The sequence below is a fragment of the Hemitrygon akajei genome, chromosome 31 (assembly GCF_048418815.1).
Source record: "Hemitrygon akajei chromosome 31, sHemAka1.3, whole genome shotgun sequence".
NCBI classification, from domain to species: Eukaryota; Metazoa; Chordata; class Chondrichthyes; order Myliobatiformes; family Dasyatidae; genus Hemitrygon; species Hemitrygon akajei.
Window position 1 is genome coordinate 24,623,342 of NC_133154.1, and position 22,422 is coordinate 24,645,763.

Genomic DNA, 22,422 nt, shown 5'->3' on the forward strand with positions numbered 1-22,422 from the left:
TTCCAACAGACTTGTCAGGAAAGATTTCCCCTTAAGGAAACCATACTTACTTTGGCTACTTGATCATCATTCTCCAAGTACCCCGAAACCTTACCCTTAGTAATGGACTCGGGCTCCACTCTTAAAGAGAGGAATGACATTTGCAATTTTCCAGTCCTCCAGAACCATTCCAGAATCTTGTGATTCCTCTACAATCTCATCAGTTATCTCTTTCGGAAACCTGGGGTGTAGTCCATCTGGTCCAGCTGACTTATCTACCTTCAGACCTTTCAGTTTCCCAAGAACCTTCTCTCCAGTAATAGCAACTACAGTCATGCCTGCCCTCTGACACTCTCTACAGTGAAGACTGACACAAAATACTTATTAAATTTGTCCCCTGTTACTACTCTCCAGCGTCATTTTCTAGGTGTCCAATATCTACCCTCGCCTCTCTTTTAGTCTTTATACATCTGATAAAACTTTTGGTATTCTCTTGTATATTTTTGGCTAGCTTACCTTCATAGTTCTTCTTTTCACTTGTTGAGGCTTTTTTTAGTTACCTTCTGTTAGCTTTTATAAGCTTCTCAATCTTCTAAATTCCCACAAATTTTACTATATATGTGCCATCTCGTTTGCTTTTATGCTATCTTTGACTTCTCTTGTCAACCACGATTGCATCATCCTCCCTTTAGAATACTTCATCTTTGGAATGTACTACATCTATCCTGCACTCTCCAAACTGCTCCCAGAAAGTCCACCCATGGCTGTTCCGCCATCATCCATACCAGTGCCCCCTTCCAATCTGCTTCAGCTAGCTCCTCTCTCATTCCTCTGTAATCCCCTTTACTTCACGGTAATACTGATTTCAGCTTCTCTCTCTCTCACTGCAGGGTGAATTGTCATAGAACCACAGAACACTACAGCACAGTACAGGCCCTTCAGCCCTCCATGTTGTACTGACCCATATAATCCTTAACAAAAAGTACTAAACCTACACTACCCCATAATCCTCTATTTTTCTTTCATCCATGTGCCTGTCCAAGAGGCTCTTAAATACCCCTAATGTTTTAGCCTCCACCACCATCCCTGGCAAGTCATTCCAGGCACTCACAACCCTGTGTAAAAAACTTACCCCTGATGTCTCCCCTAAACTTCCCTCCCTTAATTTTGTATATATGCCCTCTGGTGTTTGCTATTGGTGCCCTGGGAAACAGGTACTGACTATCCACCCTATCTATGCCTCTGATAATCTTGTAGACCTCTATCAAGTCCCCTCTCATTCTTCTACGCTCCAAAGAGAAGGTTAGCTCCTCTGCTAACCTTGCTTCATATGACTTGTTCTCCAATCCAGGCAACATCCTGGTAAATCTCCTCTGCACCCTCTCCATAGCTTCCACATCCTTCCTATAATGAGGTGACCAGAATTGAACACAATACTCTAAGTGTGGTCTCACCAGAGATTTGTAGTTGCATCATGACCTCTCTACTGTTGAACTCAATCCCCCTGTTAATGAAGCCTAGCATCCCATAGGCCTTCTTAACTACCCTATCAACCTGCGCAGCGACCTTGAGGGATGTATGGATTTGAACCCCAAGGTCCCTTTGTTCATCCATAATGATCATAATGATCAGGCTCCTAAGGGTTCCTTTACCTCAGGCTCCCTAAGTAAATCTGGGCTATCGTTAGCACATATGCTGTTTGCTGGTCTTTATTTATGCATATTTTTTCATAGATTCTATTGCATTTCCTTATTTTTTCTGTAAACACCTGAACATGAATCTCAATGTAGTATATGGTAACATCATCTACTTTGATAAAAAATTTACTCTTTGGCCTAAACTAATCCTTCCTGCCTAAGCAAAGTCCATCTCCTTCCATTTCCTGCACACTCATGCCTCCTGCGCACCTCGATTGTACCTGCCTCCAACCACCAGTCTCGGCAGCGCGTTCCAAGCACCCATCACTCTCTTGTGTAAGTGGTTCAATCCTGACCTCTGCTGCTGCCTGTGTGGAGTTTGCAGGTCCTCCCTGCAACTGTGAGGGTTTCTCGAGTTCCCTGGCACAGCCCAAGGACATGCGATTTTGTGGGTTAATTGCCCACTGTAAATGACCCCAAGAGTACAGAAACATAACAGATAGCACAACACCCTACAACACCGGCAACCCGGGTTCGGTGCCCAATGCTGTCTGTGTGATGTTTGCACATTCTCCCCGTGACCGCAAGGGTTTCCACCGGATGCTCCAGCTTCCTCCCACGTTCCAACGACGCGCAGTTGGTGTTACTAAGTTGTAGGCATACGACGTAGGTGTAGCAGCACGGCACCACTTATGGGATGCTCGGACTGCGTTGGTCTTTGACACAAAACAACCGCATTTCTCGGTATGTTTCAATGTGAATATGACAAATAAAGCTGATCTTATTTCATAAATAAGTGAGTCGAAAAATCAGGGTGGCGTTGATGGGAGTGTGGGGAGAATAAAATGATAACACAGACTTGGTGGGCTGAGTATTGACCTTCATCAATCGTGGAATTGAACTTAGGAGCCGAGAGGTAATGTTGCAGCTATATAGGACCGTGGTCAGACCCCACTTGGAGTACTGTGCTCAGTTCTGGTCGCCTCACTACAGGAAGGATGTGGAAGCCATAGAAAGGGTACAGAGGAGATCTACAAGGATGTTGCCTGGATTGGGGAGCATGCCTTATGAGAATAGGTTGAGTGAACTCAGCCTTTTCTCCTTGGAGCGACGGAGGATGAGAGGTGACCTGATAGAGGTGTACAAGATGATGAGAGGCATTGATTGTGTGGATAGTCAGAGGCTTTTTCCCAGGGCTGAAATGGTTGCCACAAGAGGACACAGGTTTAAGGTGCTGGGGAGTAGGTACAGAGGAGATGTCAGGGGGAAGATTTTTACGCAGGGAGTGGTGAGTGCATGGAATGGGCTGCCGGCAACATTGGTGGAGGCGGATACGATAGGGTCTTTTAAGAAACTTTTGGATAAGTACATGGAGCTTAGAAAAATAGAGGTCCAGAGGCAGGCCGAGTAATTGCTCAGGTTGGGACATGTTCAGCACAACTTTGTGGGCCGAATGGCCTGTACTGTGCTGTAGGTTTTCTATGTTTCTAAGGGCCTGTTCTGTGCTGAATCTCGCTACATCTCTGTGGGATGTGGCCTTGGCAAAGAAACTACAGATATAGAAAATGATAGGGAGGAAGAGGGAGGGGGAAAGATTTGGGGCAACTTTGTAAAGTTCAAGGAGAATGGCAGATGAAGAGCTGAAAGGAGGGTGAGGAGTATGACAGTGACTGAAGTCCCATATGCACAAGAGATTCTGCAGAGCAACGTGCACAGGATGTCGGAGGAACTCTGCAGCACCTATGGAGAGAGTTTAAACAGTCGACGGTTCGGAGAGGGAGCATGAGATTCCGGTGAAGGGGCTCCAAGAGAAGCCCCATTTGTTCCGAGAGTGGAGATGGGGAGTGTGGGGAACACAGAGGCTGCTGACCATACACTGAAGGAGCCGTGCTGCAGCAGGGAGGGTCCATGATCAGGAGATTGGGAGGAAGCTGTCCAAGGGGGAAACCAGGCACAGACTGGGAAGTAGAATCATAGTCATAGGATGGAACAGGCCCTTCGGTCCATCTCCCCCATGCCAGACCATTATTTGGCCTAGTCCCATTGACCTGCACCCAGACCACAGCACTCCCTTGCAAGCACATACCCAAATTTCTCTTAAATGCTGAAATCAAACTTGTTTCTACCACTTCCACTGGCAGTTCAATCCACACTCTCACAACCTCTGAGCGAAGGAAGCTCCCCCCCCGCCCCCTCGGGTTCCCCAAAACGTTTCACCTTTCACCCTCAACCCGTGACCTCCAGTTCTGGCCTGGCGCACTCCCGGTGGATAAGGGAGCATGGCAGTCGCAGAGTCGAATTGCAGAAATGAGCGTTTCTCCCCCGTTTTGACCTCCTCACCTGGAGCGAGCTGGGTCCCCATGGCAACTGCCGAACAAGAGCTGGTGGGTGACATGAGCGGCTGGCTGCAGAGGTGCCTGGCTTTGTCAACCACTGCACGCTGGGCTGGTGAGAGAAATGAATGGAGGGAGTGGCACTGGGCCGTTCAAATCCACCGGTTGCCATGGCAAACTCCGAGGGTTAACGTTTCCATGGTAACCTCGCAGGGTTAGTGGCTGTCACACACACACACACACACACATACAGCAGGATCAGGGCAGCGGCTGCGGAGGCCGGGGTTCGATCCCGACCTCCACCGCTGCCTGGGCGCGTGCGGAGTAATGCCAGCGTAATGGTTTCCCCCAGATGCTTGGTTTGCTCCCACCTCCCAAAGATCTGTGGCTCGGTGAGTTAATTGGCCGATGTGAATTGCCCCCAGTGGGTGGGTAATATCTGGGGGAAGTTGAATGGAATTTTATTTTTATTTTTATTTAGTGATGCAGCATGGAACAGGCTGTTCCGACCGACCGAACTGCACCACCCAGTAAACCAACCGATTTTAACCCTAGCCTAATCACAGGATTTCCAGTGACGAATTAACCTACTAACTGGTACGTTTTTGGACTGTGGGAAGCGCTCAGAGCACCCAGACAAAACCCACGTGCACACACGCGAGAAGGAACATATAAATTTGCTCACAGAGGATGCTGGAGCTGAAGTCCTACACTCCGGCACCCTGAACTGTGACGGCGTTGGGCTGACAATACATGGGGGACTTCAGCGGGTTTCTGCAGATGTATCGTGGAGAGAATTCTGCATCGCCGTCTGGTATGGAGGCATCAACGCACAGGATCTTTTTTTAAAAAAAAATGCTGCAGAGGGTTGTGACTCAGCCAGCTCCATCAAAGAGAGTACCCTCGTCACCATCAAGGACATCGCCGAAAGGTAATGCCTCAGAAAAACAGCATCCACCATGAAGGACCACCATACCAGGACATGAAACCTTCTCATTACTACCATCAAGGAGGAGATACAGGAGCCTGAAGATGCTCCCTCAACATTTTAGCAACAGCCCCTCTGCCTTCAGTTTTCTGAATGCAGGAACGTACGTCAGTGGCAATCTGCAAGTCCTGCATACTCTCACCCAAAAAGGGTCTGGCGATGAAGGAAGCAGGAGAGTCTGATTCCTCACAAGTGGCTACAGATGTACCACTGACTCGTGGCATCACCACCCGCTGCACAGGGTTGAAAAAACCTGCAAAGGGTTGTAAACTCAGCTAGATCCATCATGGGCACTAGCTTTCCCAGCATCGAGGACATCTTCAAAAGACGATACCTCAAAAAGGAATCATCTATCATAATGGACCCTGAGCATCTGGGCCATGCCTTCTTCTCATTACTACCATCAGAGAAGAGATAACAGAAGCCTAAAGACTCACAGTCAACATTTCAGGAACAGTTTCTTCCCCTCTGCCATCAGATTTATGAACTATCCATGAACACTACCTCACCATTTTGCTCTCTTTGTGCACAATCTACTTATTTTAACATATATTATTAATTTATTTTAATTTTTATGTATTGCACTGTACTGCTGCAACAAAACAACAAATTTCACAATATGTCAGCAGCTGGCCTGAGCAAGGGCCACAGACCCAAAGCACTGAGTATTTCTCTCTCCACAGTTGCTGCCTGCCCTGTCGGGTCTTTCCAGCATCTCCTGCCTTTGCTTTCAGATTTTCAGCATCTCTAGGTTTTTTTTCTCCACTTGAAAAAAGATAGAGTACAGACAAAGAAATGGGTGGGTGGAACACATGAGATAGAGAAAGAGAAAGGAAGAGAGAAAGAGAAAGATAGAAGGAAAAGATCGAGTGAGACAGAGATTGCCAGATAAGTAAAATGGGGTAAATAGGGGAAGGAAAGGAGAAGGATTTTTGAAGCAGAAACAAGTATAGAAGAGAGAAAGGAGACGAGGGAGAGCGAGGAAAGGAGAGAGCAGATCTTCTCTACATGGTCACAGTAGCCTCATTTATCAGTGTGAAGAAGAGAAGACACAAGCTGGGCACCGGGCAGCCGCCATAGCAACCAGAGGGCGCTCTGTGATGGAACTCACTTCCTAGGGCCCAAGGGGCTTATTGCTAACCTCAGATTATAGACTTAAAGATTAGTTTTATTTGTCACACGTACATTGAAACATCGAAACACACAGTGACACATACAAACACGCTGGAGGAACTCAACAGGTCGCGCAGCATCCGTGGAAACCAGCAGTCAACGTTTCGGGCCGAGTCCCTTCGTCAGGACTGAAGAGGGAGGGGGCAGGGGCCCCATAAAGGAGGTGGGGGGGGGGGGACAGTGGAGGGTGCCAGGTGAAAAACCAGAGGAAAGATCAAGGGGTGGGGGAGGGGAAGCAGGGGAGGCCGGAGAGGTGAAGAAGGAATGTAAGAGGAAAGCACTGTGTAGTAGAAGAAGGCAGAATCATGAGGGAGGTGATAGGCAGCTGGAGGAGGAGGCAGAGTGAAACTGGGATGGGGGAAGGGAAAGGGAGGGAATTACCGGAAGTTGGAGAATTCAATGTTCATACGTGTCGCTTTGACCACAGCATCTGCAGTGTACTTTGTGTGAAACACGCAGTGAGATGCCCCATTTGTGTTCATGGCTAACACAGTCCAAGAATGTGCTGGCCGTAACCCGCAAGTGTCGACTCAGCACGCCCTAAATTTACTAATCCTAACCTGTGCGTCTTTCAAATGAGGGAGGAAACTGGAGCAGCTGGAGGAAACATATGAGGTCTTGGGGAGAACATGCAAACTCCTTACAGACAGCAGCAGGGATTGAACCCCGATCAGTATTTGCTAGCGCTGTAAAGCTCTAACCAGTACGCGACTTGCACCGCTGTTGCATTCAAAGACTCCACGTCCATCTCCTTATGAGAAAGAGCTCCAAAACCACCCAATATTCAGAGTAAACATTTTGCCTCATCTTAATCAGTCAACACCTTGTTTTCGAGCACTGGCCTCCAACCTCGGGACCCTACCAGAGGAAAGATCTCGGACTCCACCCTGTCAACTCCAGAAGATCCATACAGTCTTCCCTCAAAAGACAACCCTCCCATTCCAAGTATTTCAAGTTAAACCTTCCCTGAGCAGTTTCCAACTCTCTGTCGGACTGGGCTGTAGAATTGTTCTTCCTTTAGTTCTTTAACTCTCCCATGCTTGCTTTTATGTTACATAATAAATGTCTACATATAAACACAAGAAAGAGTGAAGATTCTGGAAATTCAAAGCAACACACACAAGATGCTGGAGGAACTCAGCAGGTCAGGCAGCATCTATGGAAATGAATAAACAGTCGACGTTTCAGGCCGAGACCCTTGTTCAGGACTGGTAAGGAAAGGAGACACCGGAATAAAAAGGTGTGTGGAAAGGAAGGAAGCAAGCTGGAAGGTGACAGGAGGAAAAAGAGCTGGAGAATCTGATAGGAAAGGAGAGTGGACCACAGGAGAAAGGGAAGGAAGGATAGATGCCGGGTGAGAAGAGGTAAGAGAACAGAGGGGAGAAAATAAGAAAAGGGGAGGGGGAGTGAATTTTTACCAGAAGGAGAAATCGGTATTTATGCCATCAGGTTGAAGACTACCCAGATGGAATATAGGATATTGCTCCTCGTCATGATCTCATCGTGGTACAACAGGCGGCCTTGGACTTACATGTCAGAATGGGAACTGAAATTGGTGGATGGAGCAAAATAGCTTGACGAAGTAGTCCCCCAAGTTTACAACCAGTCTCATCAATGTGGGGAAGACCACATCAGGAGCATTCCCGCAGATTCGCAGGTGGAGCATTATTGTTCCGCCCTTCAGATAACTGGTTTGTTTTTAAGCACGCTCAGCTTTTATTTTAATGAGCGGTTTCGGATCTGTATTAGGTCACTTCCTGTGCAGACAGGAAGTAGTGAGTCGGAAAGCGCGTTGGCTGGCAGAAGGACAGAGGTTCATCTTAGGAGCAAAAGAAGATTCTACCGAAAGCCATCCTCTTGTTCCCGCAGCAGAAGCATTGCTTGTAAGTTGATGTTATACTATTTAAGAGTTAATCTAAAGGTTTTACACAGTTATTTTTGAGTTTATTAGACACTAACCTAGATGCGAATGGTTTACACATACTGTGTAACTACATAAACTACATACCTGTAGTATTTACTTGTAAGAATCTTATAATATTTACCTGCAAGAAACTTACTTGTCTGTGTATGAATGGAACAATGTGAAAAATTGCCCCGTATTTTGTGGGGTTTTTTTCAGTTTCACTCCTTATTCACCATGTCATGACATTGAGTCTGCCATAAACCCAAGGAGACAGACAGAAGGCTACACCCTGACTCTCATGTCATTTTTGAGTGGAGTTTGGCTGACTGTCTAGTTGATGTTACAACACCTCAGCAACAGTTATGTGTGTGTAATTGCTCAGTAAATTTTCTAGTAATTACAGTGCAGTTGTTTCCATACTTTTCTGGAAAGTTATTAGTAGCAGGGTGTCTCGCCATTTGAATCTGGGTTATGACTGGAATATTTGTTATCTCTTGTCTGAGTATGAGATGACCAGACTGCTTTTTTCCTTTGTCTTTTCTTGTTCTTTCTTTGTTTATCTAACACTTACATGTAACAAAGAACCTCTGGATCGGAAAAGCAACTCTACTGATCTTCATTAAATAAAGAATATGGCGGACACCTCATCTGTGTGCCAGAGAAGCTGTCCGCCATGCTCTACTGAACTGCTACACAAACTCTTTACTCCCCAGCTAACAGCTCAGTAGCTTTCCTAATTACTTATCATACCTACATACTTGCCACTTGTGCCACATGCTCTTGGTCACCGAGGTTCAACAGAATATAAGACACAGGAGCAGATTTAGGCCATTCAGCCATCGATTGTGCTCTGCCATTAATTCATTAACACTGTTCTCTTTCCTTCTTCCTGTAACCCTTGATGCCCTCACTAATCAACCTCCGATTTAAATATACCCAATGCCTCGGCCTCCACAGCCATCTGTGGCAATGAATTCCACAGATTCACCACCTGCTGGCTAGAAATTCCTCCTCATCTCTCTTCTAAAGGGACGTCCTTGTATTCTGAGGCTGTGCTCTCTCATTCCCCATCACTGGAGACATCCTCTCAATGTCCACTCTGTCCAGTTCTTTCAATATTCCATAGATCCCCCTTCATTCTTCCAAACTCCACTCAGTACAATCCAATGCACTGAAGTTTAAGCAGCTGCTCAGTGGCTTCTTGCTCTTTTCTTAAAATTTATTTTGAACTCCAGCATGGTAACAGGCCCACGCCATACAATTACACCCACGTGCCAACTAACCTACTAATCCGCATTTGGAACTTGGGCGGAAAATTGATCACCCAGAGTAAACCCATACAGTCGCAGGGAGAATGTACAAACTCCTTATAGACGCTGACGGAAATTGAACCCAGGTCACTGCAATAGCGTTACGCTAACTTCTACACAACAATTCTACCCCTGCACCTCAGCTCTCTGTTACCCCACGAATCATCCCTCAGTTCCTCTCCATAGCAAGCCAGGGCAGCACCGCAAATTGATCCCACATTTCTACAGTGGAAGACTCTCCATCCAGATCACTAGAGTATTCCGCATCTCAGGAGGATCAGGGGGGCCCAGGTGACGATTTGAACCGTGACCCGAAGTGCGATTTGAACCACGATGCAATGTGGTGTTTTACAAACCACAGGTCCTTCTGAAGCTACCTCAGGTGTCGGAGCTCACAGACAGTGCAATAAAAACTCTGATAATCTGTCCTAATCATTTGGAAAGTCTGACCGATTAGCATGGGGTGGGGGGTGCTGGGTGCGTAGTGGAGAGTGAGGAAGGCTTGTAAAACTTTCAGGGGGATCTGGACCAGCTGGGAAAACGGGCTAAAACTGGCAGATAGAATTTAATGCAGTCAAATGTGAGTTGTTGCACTTTGGGAAGACAAACCGGGGTAGGATTTTCACAGTGAGCAACAGGGCACTAAGAAGTGTGGGACAACAGAGGGATCTGGGAATACAGATCCATAATTTCTTGAAAAGATGCCACAGGTTGATAGGGTCATAAAAAGAGCTTTTAGCATTCTGGCCTTCATAAATCAAAATACTGAGAACAGAAGTTGGGATGTTAGGTTGAAGTAGCATAAGATGTTGGTGAGGCCTAATTTGGACTATTGTGTGCAGTTCTGGTCACCTAACTACAGGAAGGTTGTCGTTAAGTTTGAAAGAGTACAGAGAAAATTCACAAGGATGTTGCTGGGACTTGAGGACCTAAGTTATAGGGAAAGGATGAACCGGTGAGGACTTGACTCCTTGGAGGGTAGGAGAATGAAACTGATGTATACAAAATTACAAAGGGTATAGATAGGGTAAATGCAAGCTGGCTTTTTCCATCAAGGTTGGGTGGGATGAGAACTAGACGTCATGGGTTAAGGGTGAAAGGTGAAATGTTTAAGGGGAACTACTTGACTCGGAGGATGGTGCAAGTGTGGAACAAGCTGCCAGTGGAAGCGGTGGATGCAGGTTCAATTGCAAAAGTTAACGGAAGTTTGGATAGGTACATGGATGAGAGGGGTACGGAGGACTTTGGTCCTGGTGCGGGTCGAAGGGACCAGGCAAAGTAACAGCTCACCATGTACGAGATGGGGTAATAGACAGGCTCCTGTGCTGTAGTGCTCTATGACTCTGCCTCACTGGACGATTCCGGACCTGGTTCCCACACTCTCCAACTTCACCTGGATTGGCCGGCCAAGCTCCACTGAAAGCTGGTGACACGCGGATACTGGAACTTGGAGTAACTATCAAAAGTCCTGGAGGAAATCAGCGAGTCAGGGTATCAATGTCGATCTCTCTCCGCAGATACCGCCTGACCCGCTGGCTTCCTGCAGCGGTTTGTGTACAGCGCACTAGCGTAATGCTTTACAGCGCCAGCGATCGAAGCTCAATTCCCACTGCCGTCTGTAAGGAGTTGGCACATTTTCCCCATGATCTCGTGGGTTTCCTCCAGGTGCTCTGATTTCCTCCCACATTCCTAAGCTACTTTGGCACCACTTGTGGGCTGCCCCCAGCACTCCCTCGGCCTGTGCCGGTCGCCAACACAAATAACCCATGTCACCGTATGTTTCGATGATCTGATGTAAACGTAAGTAAAGCTGATCTCTTTTTTTTTGCTTTCTGCTCCAGTGAAACGTGACTGCGTGATACCTGTCTGAAAGAATGCTTGGTCACGAATGGAGTAACAGCCAATGGTTTAGAAAACCTGACAGCTTGTCCTGGGCAAACAGGATTATTGGAATATTGTTATAAATGTGCAGTGATGTGGGAAATGCAGGCACCTGCCACAATCTAACAACAGTTACCGTGGTTTCACTGAAAGGATAAAGATTGGCCAAGGCGCGGGAAGGAGGCCGGCCCAGAGGGACAGCCCGGACAGATCTGTTGGGACAAGCAACAACGTATTTGCTCTTTGCCCTCCCAGCACAAACCTTTGACCTTTTCACCCTTGTTGAGCTGGATTTCCCCTTCTCCCTGCGGCTGGTACGACTTCACCACCATGAAGAGCCTTCCGGGGACGGCGGTGTACAGTTTGCGCTTCACCCCGCGGCCCAGCGTGCTGCCTGCCGAGTCCTTGCTCCCCATCGCTGAGCTGCAAACGAAGATGGACGTCAGGCTCGGGATAGCGATGGTGGGGGGGAGGGGCGCGAGGTGGAGGCGCAGAGGCAGAGGAGGCGGCGGAGTGGGACAGAGAGAGGGCAGCGAGACAAAGACAGAACGTAGAACCACCTGTGCCAACCATGATGCCAATTTAAGTTAATCCCACCTGCCTGCAAATACCGGTTTCAACACCACCATTTTATCTGCTTCCACCACCTTCCCAGACAGCCCATTAAAGGCACCGTCCAATCTCGCTCTCTCTACAAACAGAGGAACTTATCTAACAAATGTCCCTGCCTTCAGACTGTGACAGGGCAGTGGAGAAAGAAGTTAGTTTTGAGTCTCTCCCAGGCTGTGTGCATTAGAACACCATAGAATGAATCTTACTCTACCGATAATCACTGCTATCCCTCGCCTTGGCTCTGCAGGATGAAACAATGGGGAGGAAGCTTCACTGCGTCTGACCCTGGGAATGTGTGATGGGACGGTGTAGAGGGAGCATCACTCTGTTGCCCTACCCAGGGAGTGTGTGATGGGATGGTGTAGAGGGAGCATCGCTCTGTTGTCCTACCCAGGGAGTGTGTGATGGGACGGTGTAGAGGGAGCATCACTCTATTGTCCTACCCAGGGAGTGTGTGATGGGACGGTGTAGAGGGAGCATCACTCTGTTGGCCTACCCAGGGAGTGTGTGATGGGACGGTGTAGAGGGAGCATCACTCTGTTGTCCTACCCAGGGAGTGTGTGATGGGACGGTGTAGAGGGAGCATCACTCTGTTGTCCTATCTAGGGAGTGTGTGATGGGACGGTGTAGAGGGAGCATCACTCTGTTGCCCTACCCAGGGAGTGTGTGATGGGATGGTGTAGAGGGAGCATCGCTCTGTTGTCCTACCCAGGGAGTGTGTGATGGGACGGTGTAGAGGGAGCATCACTCTATTGTCCTACCCAGGGAGTGTGTGATGGGACGGTGTAGAGGGAGCATCACTCTGTTGGCCTACCCAGGGAGTGTGTGATGGGACGGTGTAGAGGGAGCATCACTCTGTTGTCCTACCCAGGGAGTGTGTGATGGGACGGTGTAGAGGGAGCATCACTCTGTTGTCCTATCTAGGGAGTGTGTGATGGGATGGTGTAGAGGGAGCATCACTCTGTTGTCCTACCCAGGGAGTGTGTGATGGGACGGTGTAGAGGGAGCATCACTCTGTTGGCCTACCCAGGGAGTGTGTGATGGGACGGTGTAGAGGGAGCATCACTCTGTTGTCCTACCCAGGGAGTGTGTGATGGGACGGTGTAGAGGGAGCATCACTCTGTTGTCCTACCCAGGGAGTGTGTGATGGGATGGTGTAGAGGGAGCATCACTCTGTTGTCCTACCCAGGGAGTGTCTGATGGGATGGTGTAGAGGGAGCATCACTCTGTTGTCCTATCTAGGGAGTGTGTGATGGGATGGTGTAGAGGGAGCATCACTCTGTTGTCCTACCCAGGGAGTGTGTGATGGGATGGTGTAGAGGGAGCATCACTCTGTTGTCCTACCCAGGGAGTGTCTGATGGGATGGTGTAGAGGGAGCATCACTCTGTTGTCCTATCTAGGGAGTGTGTGATGGGATGGTGTAGAGGGAGCATCACTCTGTTGTCCTACCCAGGGAGTCTGTGATGGGATGGTGCACAGGGAGCTTTGATCTACATCTAACTCACATTGTCGCTTCCCTGGGAGAGTGTGGTGGAGGGAGCTTCACACCTTGTTTAACCCCAGGAGAGTGCAACTGGACAGTGTAGTGGGAGCTTCACTCTGTGTCTAGCCCTGCGAGTGTGTGTTGGGACAGTGTAGAGGAACCTTCACTCCGTGTCTAACCCTGGGAGTGTGTGTTGGGACAGTGTAGAGGAACCCTCACTCTGTGTCTAACCCTGGGAGTGTGTGTTGGGACAGTGTAGAGGAACCCTCACTCTGTGTCTGACCCTGGGAGCGTGTAACAAGAAGGTGTGGAGGGAGCTTCCTTCTGTGTCTAGCCCTGCGAGCGTGTGTTGGGACAGTGTAGAGGAACCCTCACTCCGTGTCTGACCTTGGGAGCGTGTAACAAGAAGGTGTGGAGGGAGCTTCCTTCTGTGTCTGACCCTAGGTGTGTGTGACAAGATGGTGTGGAGGGATCATCGCTCTGTCTAACCCCGGGAAAGTGTGATGGGACAGTGCAGTGAGGGTTTCACTGTGTTCTGACCTTGGGAATGCGTGATGTGATAGTGCAGAGGGAACGCCACTCTGTGTCTGACCACAGAAGTGTGTGATGGGACATTACAAATGGAGTTTCCCCCTTTACCTAACCAACATAGACCCTTCCTCCCAACGCTGGACCCAGCCTCCAATTACCAAATATGAAGTGGTCCTTCCCAGGTGCCCCGGGTTTGGACAGATGGTGCCCTGCACCCCACCCACCACCCCTCAGCGGGTAGATACCTGAGGCGCCCGCGCTGCTGTTTCTTGGGGTCATCACCCTGCCGGCTGCGGGACGGCGAGCGGCTGCGGCCCCCCCGGGGACTGCTGATGCTGCGCAGGGTGCCGTTGGGGTTGCGGGCGGTCTGTCCGCTGGAGAAGTTCAGCCAGTCGGGGATGTTGAGGTTGTTATCGCTGCTGGAACGTTGCAGGGTGTGGGGGACGGAGAGCGCGTTGTACCCCTCCCTCCGCTCCGGCGCGTAGACAGGGGTCTCCTTGAACGGAACTGTTGGAAGACACAACACAGGGATCAGCCGGACACCAGACAGGCACATGGAATGTAAATACCCTTCCCCTCCCCACCCAATGCCAGAACACACCAACAACATCAACCATCCACTTGGACACAGACAGACCCGAACAAAGCGGCCACAGAGAGGATGTTTCCGTTGATAGGAAAGACCAGGATCCAAGGGTTCAGCCTTAGGAAAAGCTTTACAACACCAGCAATCAGCGTTCAATTCCGGCCACAGTCTGTAAGGAGCTTGTACGTTCTTCCCATGACTGTGTGGGTTTCTCCAGGTGCTCCAGTTTCCTCCCACCCACATTTCCAAACACGTACGGGTGAGGCTTAGTGAGTTGTGGGCACACAACTGAACCCAGATCACTGGGGCTGTAAAGCTTATGGTAACCGCGACTTCACCGTACCTGTACCCCAAGGTTTCTGTGTCCTATACAACTCTATTCATTCACCGTGCAAGCCCTGCCCTGGGTTTAGTTCCGAGAATGTGTTTCTCTGCACTTGTCTGAGTTAAATTCCATCTGGTATTTGCTACTTACCACGTTGACCAATATCCTGCCGTAACCCTAAACACCCTCCGTCACTGGGCACAATATCAGAAATAATAGCACATTGAAAACCTACCAATAATGCCATCTACTTTTAATTAAGTTATAAATTATGATATATTAGAATCAGAGTTACTATAAGATCATTTAGTTCCAAACAATTGGTTTACTGATCATTACAGAATGTCTCTCTGGTGCTTCCTGCTCCCTCCCCTCTCCCATCGCCTCTTCCTAACCATGATTCCCCTCTCAGTCCACAACAGAGACCCATATCAGAATCAGGTTTATCATCACTCACATATGCCATGAAATTTGTTTTATATTGCACAGTGCAATACCTAAAATTACGACAGCGCTGTGCAAAAGTCTTAGGCACCTTAGTTCTAATAATATATATATAAATAAATAAGACTTTTGTACAGTACTGTTCTGTAGAACATAGCACAGTACAGGCTCTTTCACCCACAATGTTGTGCTGACTAACTATAAATCCGACTTGACTGTCAAAATAAAACCTTCCCTCCTCCACAGCCCATTTTGCTTATGTGCATCCAAGTGCTTATCTAGGAATCTCTTATACATCCCTCTATCACCCTGCCTGGCAGTGCATTCCAGGCAGTCACCACTCTCAGACACTAAATATTCCTGCACTCACCTTAAACAGATGTCCTGTGGTATTGGGCATTGCCGCCCTGGGAAGGACGCACTAGCTGCCCACTATATCTATGCCTCTGATAATCTAACACACTTCTAACAAGCTGACGTTCCAATATCTGCTATACTACCATGGGGGTGCCGGAGTCACGCCTATTAGTGTGACATTATTGCAGCTCGGGGCGTTCCGGAGGTTGGAGTTCCACTCTGGTGCCGTCCTGTAAGGAGTTTTTGTACACTCTCCCCATGGAATGTATGGCTTTTCCCCGGATCCTCTGGTTTCCTCCCACAGTCCAAAGACGGATAGTAGGTTGATCGGTCACTGCCGTGATTAGGTTAGGGTTAATTGGGTTTGTTGGGGGCTGCTGGGGCGGCATGGCTTGAAGGGCTGAAAGTCACTCCTCCATGCAGTCTCACAAAAACATAAATACAGAGTCATTGAGTACTCAAGCACAGAAACAAGCCCTTCAGCCCATCTAGTCTGTGCTGACTTGCTTTTTTTCTGCCTGGTCCTAACTACCCGCACCCCCCAGACCATAGTCTCTTATCCTCTCCTTTCCATGTACTGTACCTGCCCAAACTTCCCTTAAATATTACAAGTCTTAATTTTTTTTTACAATAAACCCATTATTTTGTTCTTAAGCCCCTTCCACCGCAGAGTTTGCAGACCATTAATGGAATCTCTAATCTAAAATCAAAGAGTCTGCAAGAGATGAGCAAACGTTATACTGGGTCATGATCATTATGTGATGGGAAAGGGAGAGGAATATTAAACAGAACCGTGAACTTAACAGAATGTAGAAATGTTAAAGAGAATTACAAAGCAAACCTCTTAAAAGTCTAGCCAATTATTGCCTGCTAAAATACAGATTATTTCTCTCCATAAGTGATGTCTCCATTTCCTTTCTAGGCTTTCAATTCCAAGTTCAAACGCTGTTCATAAAACCAACACCTCCCAGGTCTAATTGGTGGTTTCACCATTAGTTTGTCCCCTGTATGAATTCAGCTCAGTTTCAGAGTGGCCCGTGGTCTTCCTCATTTCCACATCCAGCACATCAAACAACAGGGATCCAGCACCGAGCCCTGCGGCACACCACTGTGGGAAACCAACACTCTACTGCCAGCCTCTGACTCCCGTCACCAACACACCTTTCAGACCATAAGACATAGCAGCAGGATTAGGTTCTCGGCCCACTGAGACGGCTCCACCATTTCATCATGGCTGATTATTTTACCCACTCAACTCCATTCTCCTCTTTTCATCCCATAGCCCTGGCTAATCTTCAAACCTCCTCTTTAAATGCACCCAACGACTTGGACTCCACAGCCATCTGTGGCAAAATTCCATAGATGCACCACCTGGCTGAAGGAATTCATTCTCATCTCTGCTCTAAAGGACATTTTTCTATTGAGGCTGTGCCCTCTGAACCTAGACTCCCCCACTGTAGGAAGCACCCTTTTACAACCACTCGGCGAAGGCCTTTCAAGATCGCAAAAGTCTAAGCGCTGGATTCGCCATCAGTTTGTCCCCTGTAGGCATCGGGCGTGGTCCTTGATTGTCAAAATATCTAACAACAGGGACCCAGCACAGAGCTGGCCACAGACCTGCGATGTTCTAGTCTACTGTCATTCAATCGTACACATGCGCACATTTCAACTGAACAATGTTCCTCAAGGACAAGGTGCAAAACACAGTAAATATATGACACACAGCACATAGAATAATATTAACACAGTAACGTTAACAGATATAACAAAAACAATTTGGCCCCCTTCCACCAACACACTTCTGTATTCCACTGACCAGCTCTCCCTGGATCCCAGCTGGCCCGTGGGCCATTGTCAAAGGTCTTGCTAAAGTCCATTAGAAATTCAGGAGATGTTCGACAACTACAAACGCAGCATCAGTTAGTGTTTTATAAAAAGCCCCCACTGAAACAACAATGCCGCTCATCGCCGGCCCCCCTGACATACCCACATCGGTGTCCTTGTGATTCTTGATGAACTCGCCCAGCTCGAAGTTGCCTGCGATGATGGCCACCTGCAGCGGAAACAACGCCAGAACGTCAGGCGAAGGTCAGCGCCCACGCCCCTCCCACCGCTCCGCGGCGCGGCCCATCTCTGACCGTCCTACTGAGCGCAGGCTTCATCGGACATGCATTTGGAGCCGGTCCCAAAGAAAACTGCTTCCATATGATCCCATCCACAGGTCGTGTACACATGAAACAGCCAGTTCTAGAAGTACTCAGTGATGTTAGCACTGTTTCCCTCTCCACAGATGCTGCCTGACCTAGACTCATAGAGCGCAGAATCAGGCCCTTCAGCCCATCTAGTCGATGCCAAACTGTTATACAGCTGCACCTGGACCATAGCCCTACATAACCCTCCCACCTACATACCTGTCCAAACTTTTCAAACTTTGAAATTAGTCCCACATCGATCACTTCCACCCTTGCGCCCCCTCAGGATCACCTCAAACATTTCATCTTTCACCCTTAACCTACAACCTCTAGTGGAAAAAACTTGCTTGCATTTACCCTATCTATACTCCTCGTCATTTTGTACACCTCTACTAAATCTCCCCTCATTCTCCTACACACTAGGGAATAAAGTTAGTAGGGGAATTAAGGGTTATGGGGAAAAGGCAGGCAGGTGGAGATGAGTCCAAGGCCAGATCAGCCATGACCTTATCGAATGGCGGAGCAGGCTCGACAGGCCAGATGGCCTAATCCAGCTCCTATTTCTTACATTCTTAAGTCATTTCTAACCTCTTCAACCTTTCCCTATAACTCAGGTCTCCAAGTCCCATCAACAGCCTCTGAACTTTCTCTGTTCTCATTCAACCTTGATACCTTTCCTGTTAGGTAGGTCACCAGATCTGCGTACAATACTCTGAATTAGGCCTCACCAACATCTTCAACAAACATCCTGTCCTCAGTATTGTGATTTATGAAGGCCAATGTGCTAAAAGTTCTCTTTATGACTCTATCTGTGATGCCACCTTTGAGGATAAATGGATCTGTATTCCCAGAAGCCTCTGTTCTACTGCGCTCCTCAGTGCCCTACTGTTCACTGTGAGTGTTTCCAGCACTTTCTATTTTTAATTCAGATTTCCAGCGTCTGTAGTAATTCTGAGTCAGCGCCTGTGTAAGCACACTCTAAACCAGGAGAAAAGCCTGCGTGAGTCTCAATGTCAGTCCCTCTGCAACATCGGCAGATTTTACCCCCCCCTCCCCGGAGGGTCCTCGGTGAACCAAATGGATTTATCCTGCCCCTCATTACAGAGGACCAATTTGTTAATTGAATTTAAATTTCACCGCAATCAGGGAGCCTCAACCCTGGTTAATGAATTATAATTCCAGCACTGTAGGTAACGAGACCAGTAACCTGAGTATTACCACCGCACACAGCACCATGGCCCCTGTGGTACCAGGCCACCATGTTCTCCACACTACTGGATCTTGCCCCAATCAGCACACTTATCCCACATTTTCAGACATTAAAATAAATTATAGAACATCACAGCAGTGTTGTGCCAGCCCTTTAACCCACTCCACGATCAATCTAACTTTTCCCTCCCACATAACGCACCATTTTTCTATCATCCATATGCTCAAGTCTCTTAAATCTCCCTAATGTATCAGCCTCTCTCCCCACCCCTGAAAGCACAGTCCATGCACTCACCTCTCTCTGTGAAACATTTCCCTCTAACAGTCCTCCAATCACCTCAAAATGATGGCCCCTTGTATTAGTCCGTTCTGCCCTGGGAAAAGGTCTCTTGCTACCCCACATAAACTTCTTATCATCTTCTACACCTCAATCAAGTACCTCTCAGATTCCCTCGGTCCAAAGAGAACAGCCCTAGCTCATTTTCCAATGAATCCATTCAGTTTAAAGAGAGTGGAGGAGTCGGGTTGCTGATGGGGTTAAAGGGAGTGTTTGTGTAGTTTGTCTTCTGTGAAATGTAGATTGTTTGTCAGTCTTTACGCCTGGTTCTTTGTAGATTCTATTATATTTTTAAAAATTTTCTTGTAAATTCTTGCAAGGAAACGAATCTCGGGGTTGTATGTGGTAACATATACATACTTCGATGATAAACTTACTTTGAACTCTGAATTTACTTTGAACATTAAAGAGAGTGTGGGAATCTGGACCCCAGTTCATTGTCATCCAAAGATCGGTGGGCCAAAGCCCAATCAGAAGTCTGACTCCAAGGTCCAACACCAGAGTCCTGAGTCTGCCAGTCCACCGCAAAGTGGAAGCCCAATGCCTGCGATTCCAAGGGCCTGCTGGAGGCCAGAGATGGCCTGTCTTGGGTTGGAGGAGTGTCTGTGTCTGTGTCCACGTGTGTCTTTCAACTTTTGCTTCGTTGCTCATTGTGCCCTGTGTTGTTCTGCTGAGCACCGTACATACACTATGCTGGCAACCGAAAGTTCGAAGTAAATTTATTCTCAAAGTACGTATACAACCCTGATAATTCATTTTCTTGTAGGCGTTCTCACTAAATCCAGAACAGAATAATAAACATAACAGAATCAGTGAAAGACCACACCAACTTGGGCGTTCAACCAGCGTGCAAATGAAAACTATGCAAATACAAAATGAAATAATAATAATAATAAATAAATAAGCAATAAATATTGAGAAGACGAGATGAAGAGTCCTTGAAAGTGAGCCCATGGTTTGTGGGAGTATTTCAATAATAGGACAAGTGAAGTTGAGTGAAGTTATCCCATTTTGGTTCAAGAGCTGATGGTTGAGGGTTAATAACGTTCCTGGCCCTGATAGTGTGTCCTGAGGCTCCTATACCTTCTTCCTGATGGCAAGAGTAAGAAGAGAGAGCACGTCCTGGTCGGTGGGGGTCCATGCTGATGGACGTTGCTTTCCTGCGACAACGCACCACGTGCTCAAAGGTGGGGAGGGCTTTACCCATGACGGACTGGGCCGTGTCCACTACTTTCTGCAGGGTTTTCCGTTCAAGGGCTTTTGCTGTTTCCAGCCAGTCAATACACTCTGCACTGGACCTCTATAGAAGTTTGTCGGAAGTTTTAGATGTCACGCCAAAGCTCCGCAAACTCCTGAGGAAGTAGAAGGCGCTGTCGTGCTTTCTTCGTAATCACACGTACACGCTGGGCCCAGGACGTGCGCGGCGACACTTGCGGGCTGCCCCCAGCCCATCCTTAAGTTGTGTCGATCGTTAACGCAGACGACAAATGTCACCGCGTGTTTTGATGTACGTCCGATAAATAAATCTGAATCTTGTTGGTTTGAAGGGAGAGCGTAAAAACTGAAAGGGCCGTGGGAACTCGGGCAGGGCAGAGTTCTGCTTCTTCCTATTCCTCCAATGCCAATTCCATTTGCAGCGCGGTGGACATCTACTCATGTGCCAGGTGCCAGCACGTTGGAATGTGTGAATAGTCAGAATGGTGGCATTTTACTGTGCATACATCACTCATTTTTACAGACTGCATATGTAGAACTGAAAGGCATTGCTCATTCCAAACATCTAAAGGATGCGTCTCTGGTGATAAATCAGAATCAGGTTGACTATCACGAGTATATGTCATGAAATTTACTGTATGTGGCAGTAGTACAGTCTCTTTGGTTCCTACAGTGTCTGAAGGAAGACTGGTGCTCACCAGGTGAAGAAAGGCACGAGGTGTCAGTGCACCCAGTCTCAAAATTAGCTTAGTAAAGAAACAAGCGTCGTTCGTCCACAGATTCATTCAAGGTCGACGTCTCCACCGAGGAACAGATTCACAAAAGCTCTCCAAGACTCTAGCAGTGTGAAGCAGCTTTGCCTGCAGATGTAGGGCACTCATAACCAGGGGACCTGGCAGCGCACAGCTCCAAACAAAACTGTGCCGTGTCATCTTCAAATTCAAGGGCAGCGAGAAACGTGGAGCTAATCCCACCCTCCTCCCGCAACATGACCTGGAAAGGGGCTGCCATCGAGCACGTGTTCGAACTCCCCGTGGCGCTAATTGTCGTTATGGCTACCGTTCCTACTGCCTGGTATCAGTGTTCACATAGAAAATATTCAGGTTTATTATCACTGACATTTGTCATGTAATTTGTTGTTTTTTTGGCAGCAGTACAAAAATGCTATAAATTACATGTGTGTGTGTGTGTGCGGTCTAGTGATCTGAAGGTCACTGGTTCGAGCCTCAGCTGAGGCAGCGTGTTGTGTCCTTGAGCAAGGCACTTAACAACACATTGCTCTGTGATGACACCGATGCCAAGCTGCTTGGGTCCTAGTGCCCTTCCCTTGGACAACATTGGTGGTGTGGAGAGGGGAAGGCCTGCAGCTTGGGCAACTGCCGGTCTCCCATACAACCCTGCCCAGGCCTGCGCCCTGGAAACTCCAGGCGCAGATCCATGGTCTCACGAGACTAACGGATGCTTATTTATTTCTATTTATTTATATATATAGACATATATATATATCAATTTTGTGTGTATATATATAGATATATGCAAAAAGTGTACAAAATTTAGTGAGATATTACTCACAACCCCATACAGACAACCAGAGCAGAAACAGTTGATTGCTTTACGCACTACTCTCTGTAGAAAAAAGACTACCTCTGACATCTCCCTTAAACATTCCTCCACTCACCATAAAAGAATGTTAAAATTTCTAAGTTATATTTAGTTTCAAGGTATGTGTCCTGTATACAACCATGAGATTTGTCTCCTTACAAAGAAACCCATGAAAGAGACCACCCGATGGGCAGAAAAAGAACAAACTGTGCAAGCAATAAAATAAGCAAATAATATTCAGAACTGAAGTTCACGAAAGTGAGTCCACAGCATTGGATGTCCTCTGGATGATCAATTTAAACTCTCCTTCCCACATAACCC

At 47.7% G+C, this 22,422-nt stretch overlaps 1 protein-coding gene across 3 annotated transcripts in view; it reads right to left on the reverse strand.

The window, feature by feature from the left end:
• Nucleotides 1-22,422, reverse strand: part of LOC140719351 (SH3 and multiple ankyrin repeat domains protein 1-like) — a 512,322-nt gene that overhangs the window by 364,005 nt on the left and 125,895 nt on the right. For all 3 annotated transcript variants that reach the window (XM_073033929.1, XM_073033930.1, XM_073033928.1), the window contains exons 10-12: nucleotides 17,533-17,599; nucleotides 14,080-14,341; nucleotides 11,470-11,630 (exon numbers count right to left, since the gene is read on the reverse strand). In XM_073033929.1, coding sequence (XP_072890030.1) covers nucleotides 11,470-11,630; nucleotides 14,080-14,341; nucleotides 17,533-17,599 — 490 coding nt within the window. The remainder of the gene's footprint in view (nucleotides 1-11,469; nucleotides 11,631-14,079; nucleotides 14,342-17,532; nucleotides 17,600-22,422) is intronic.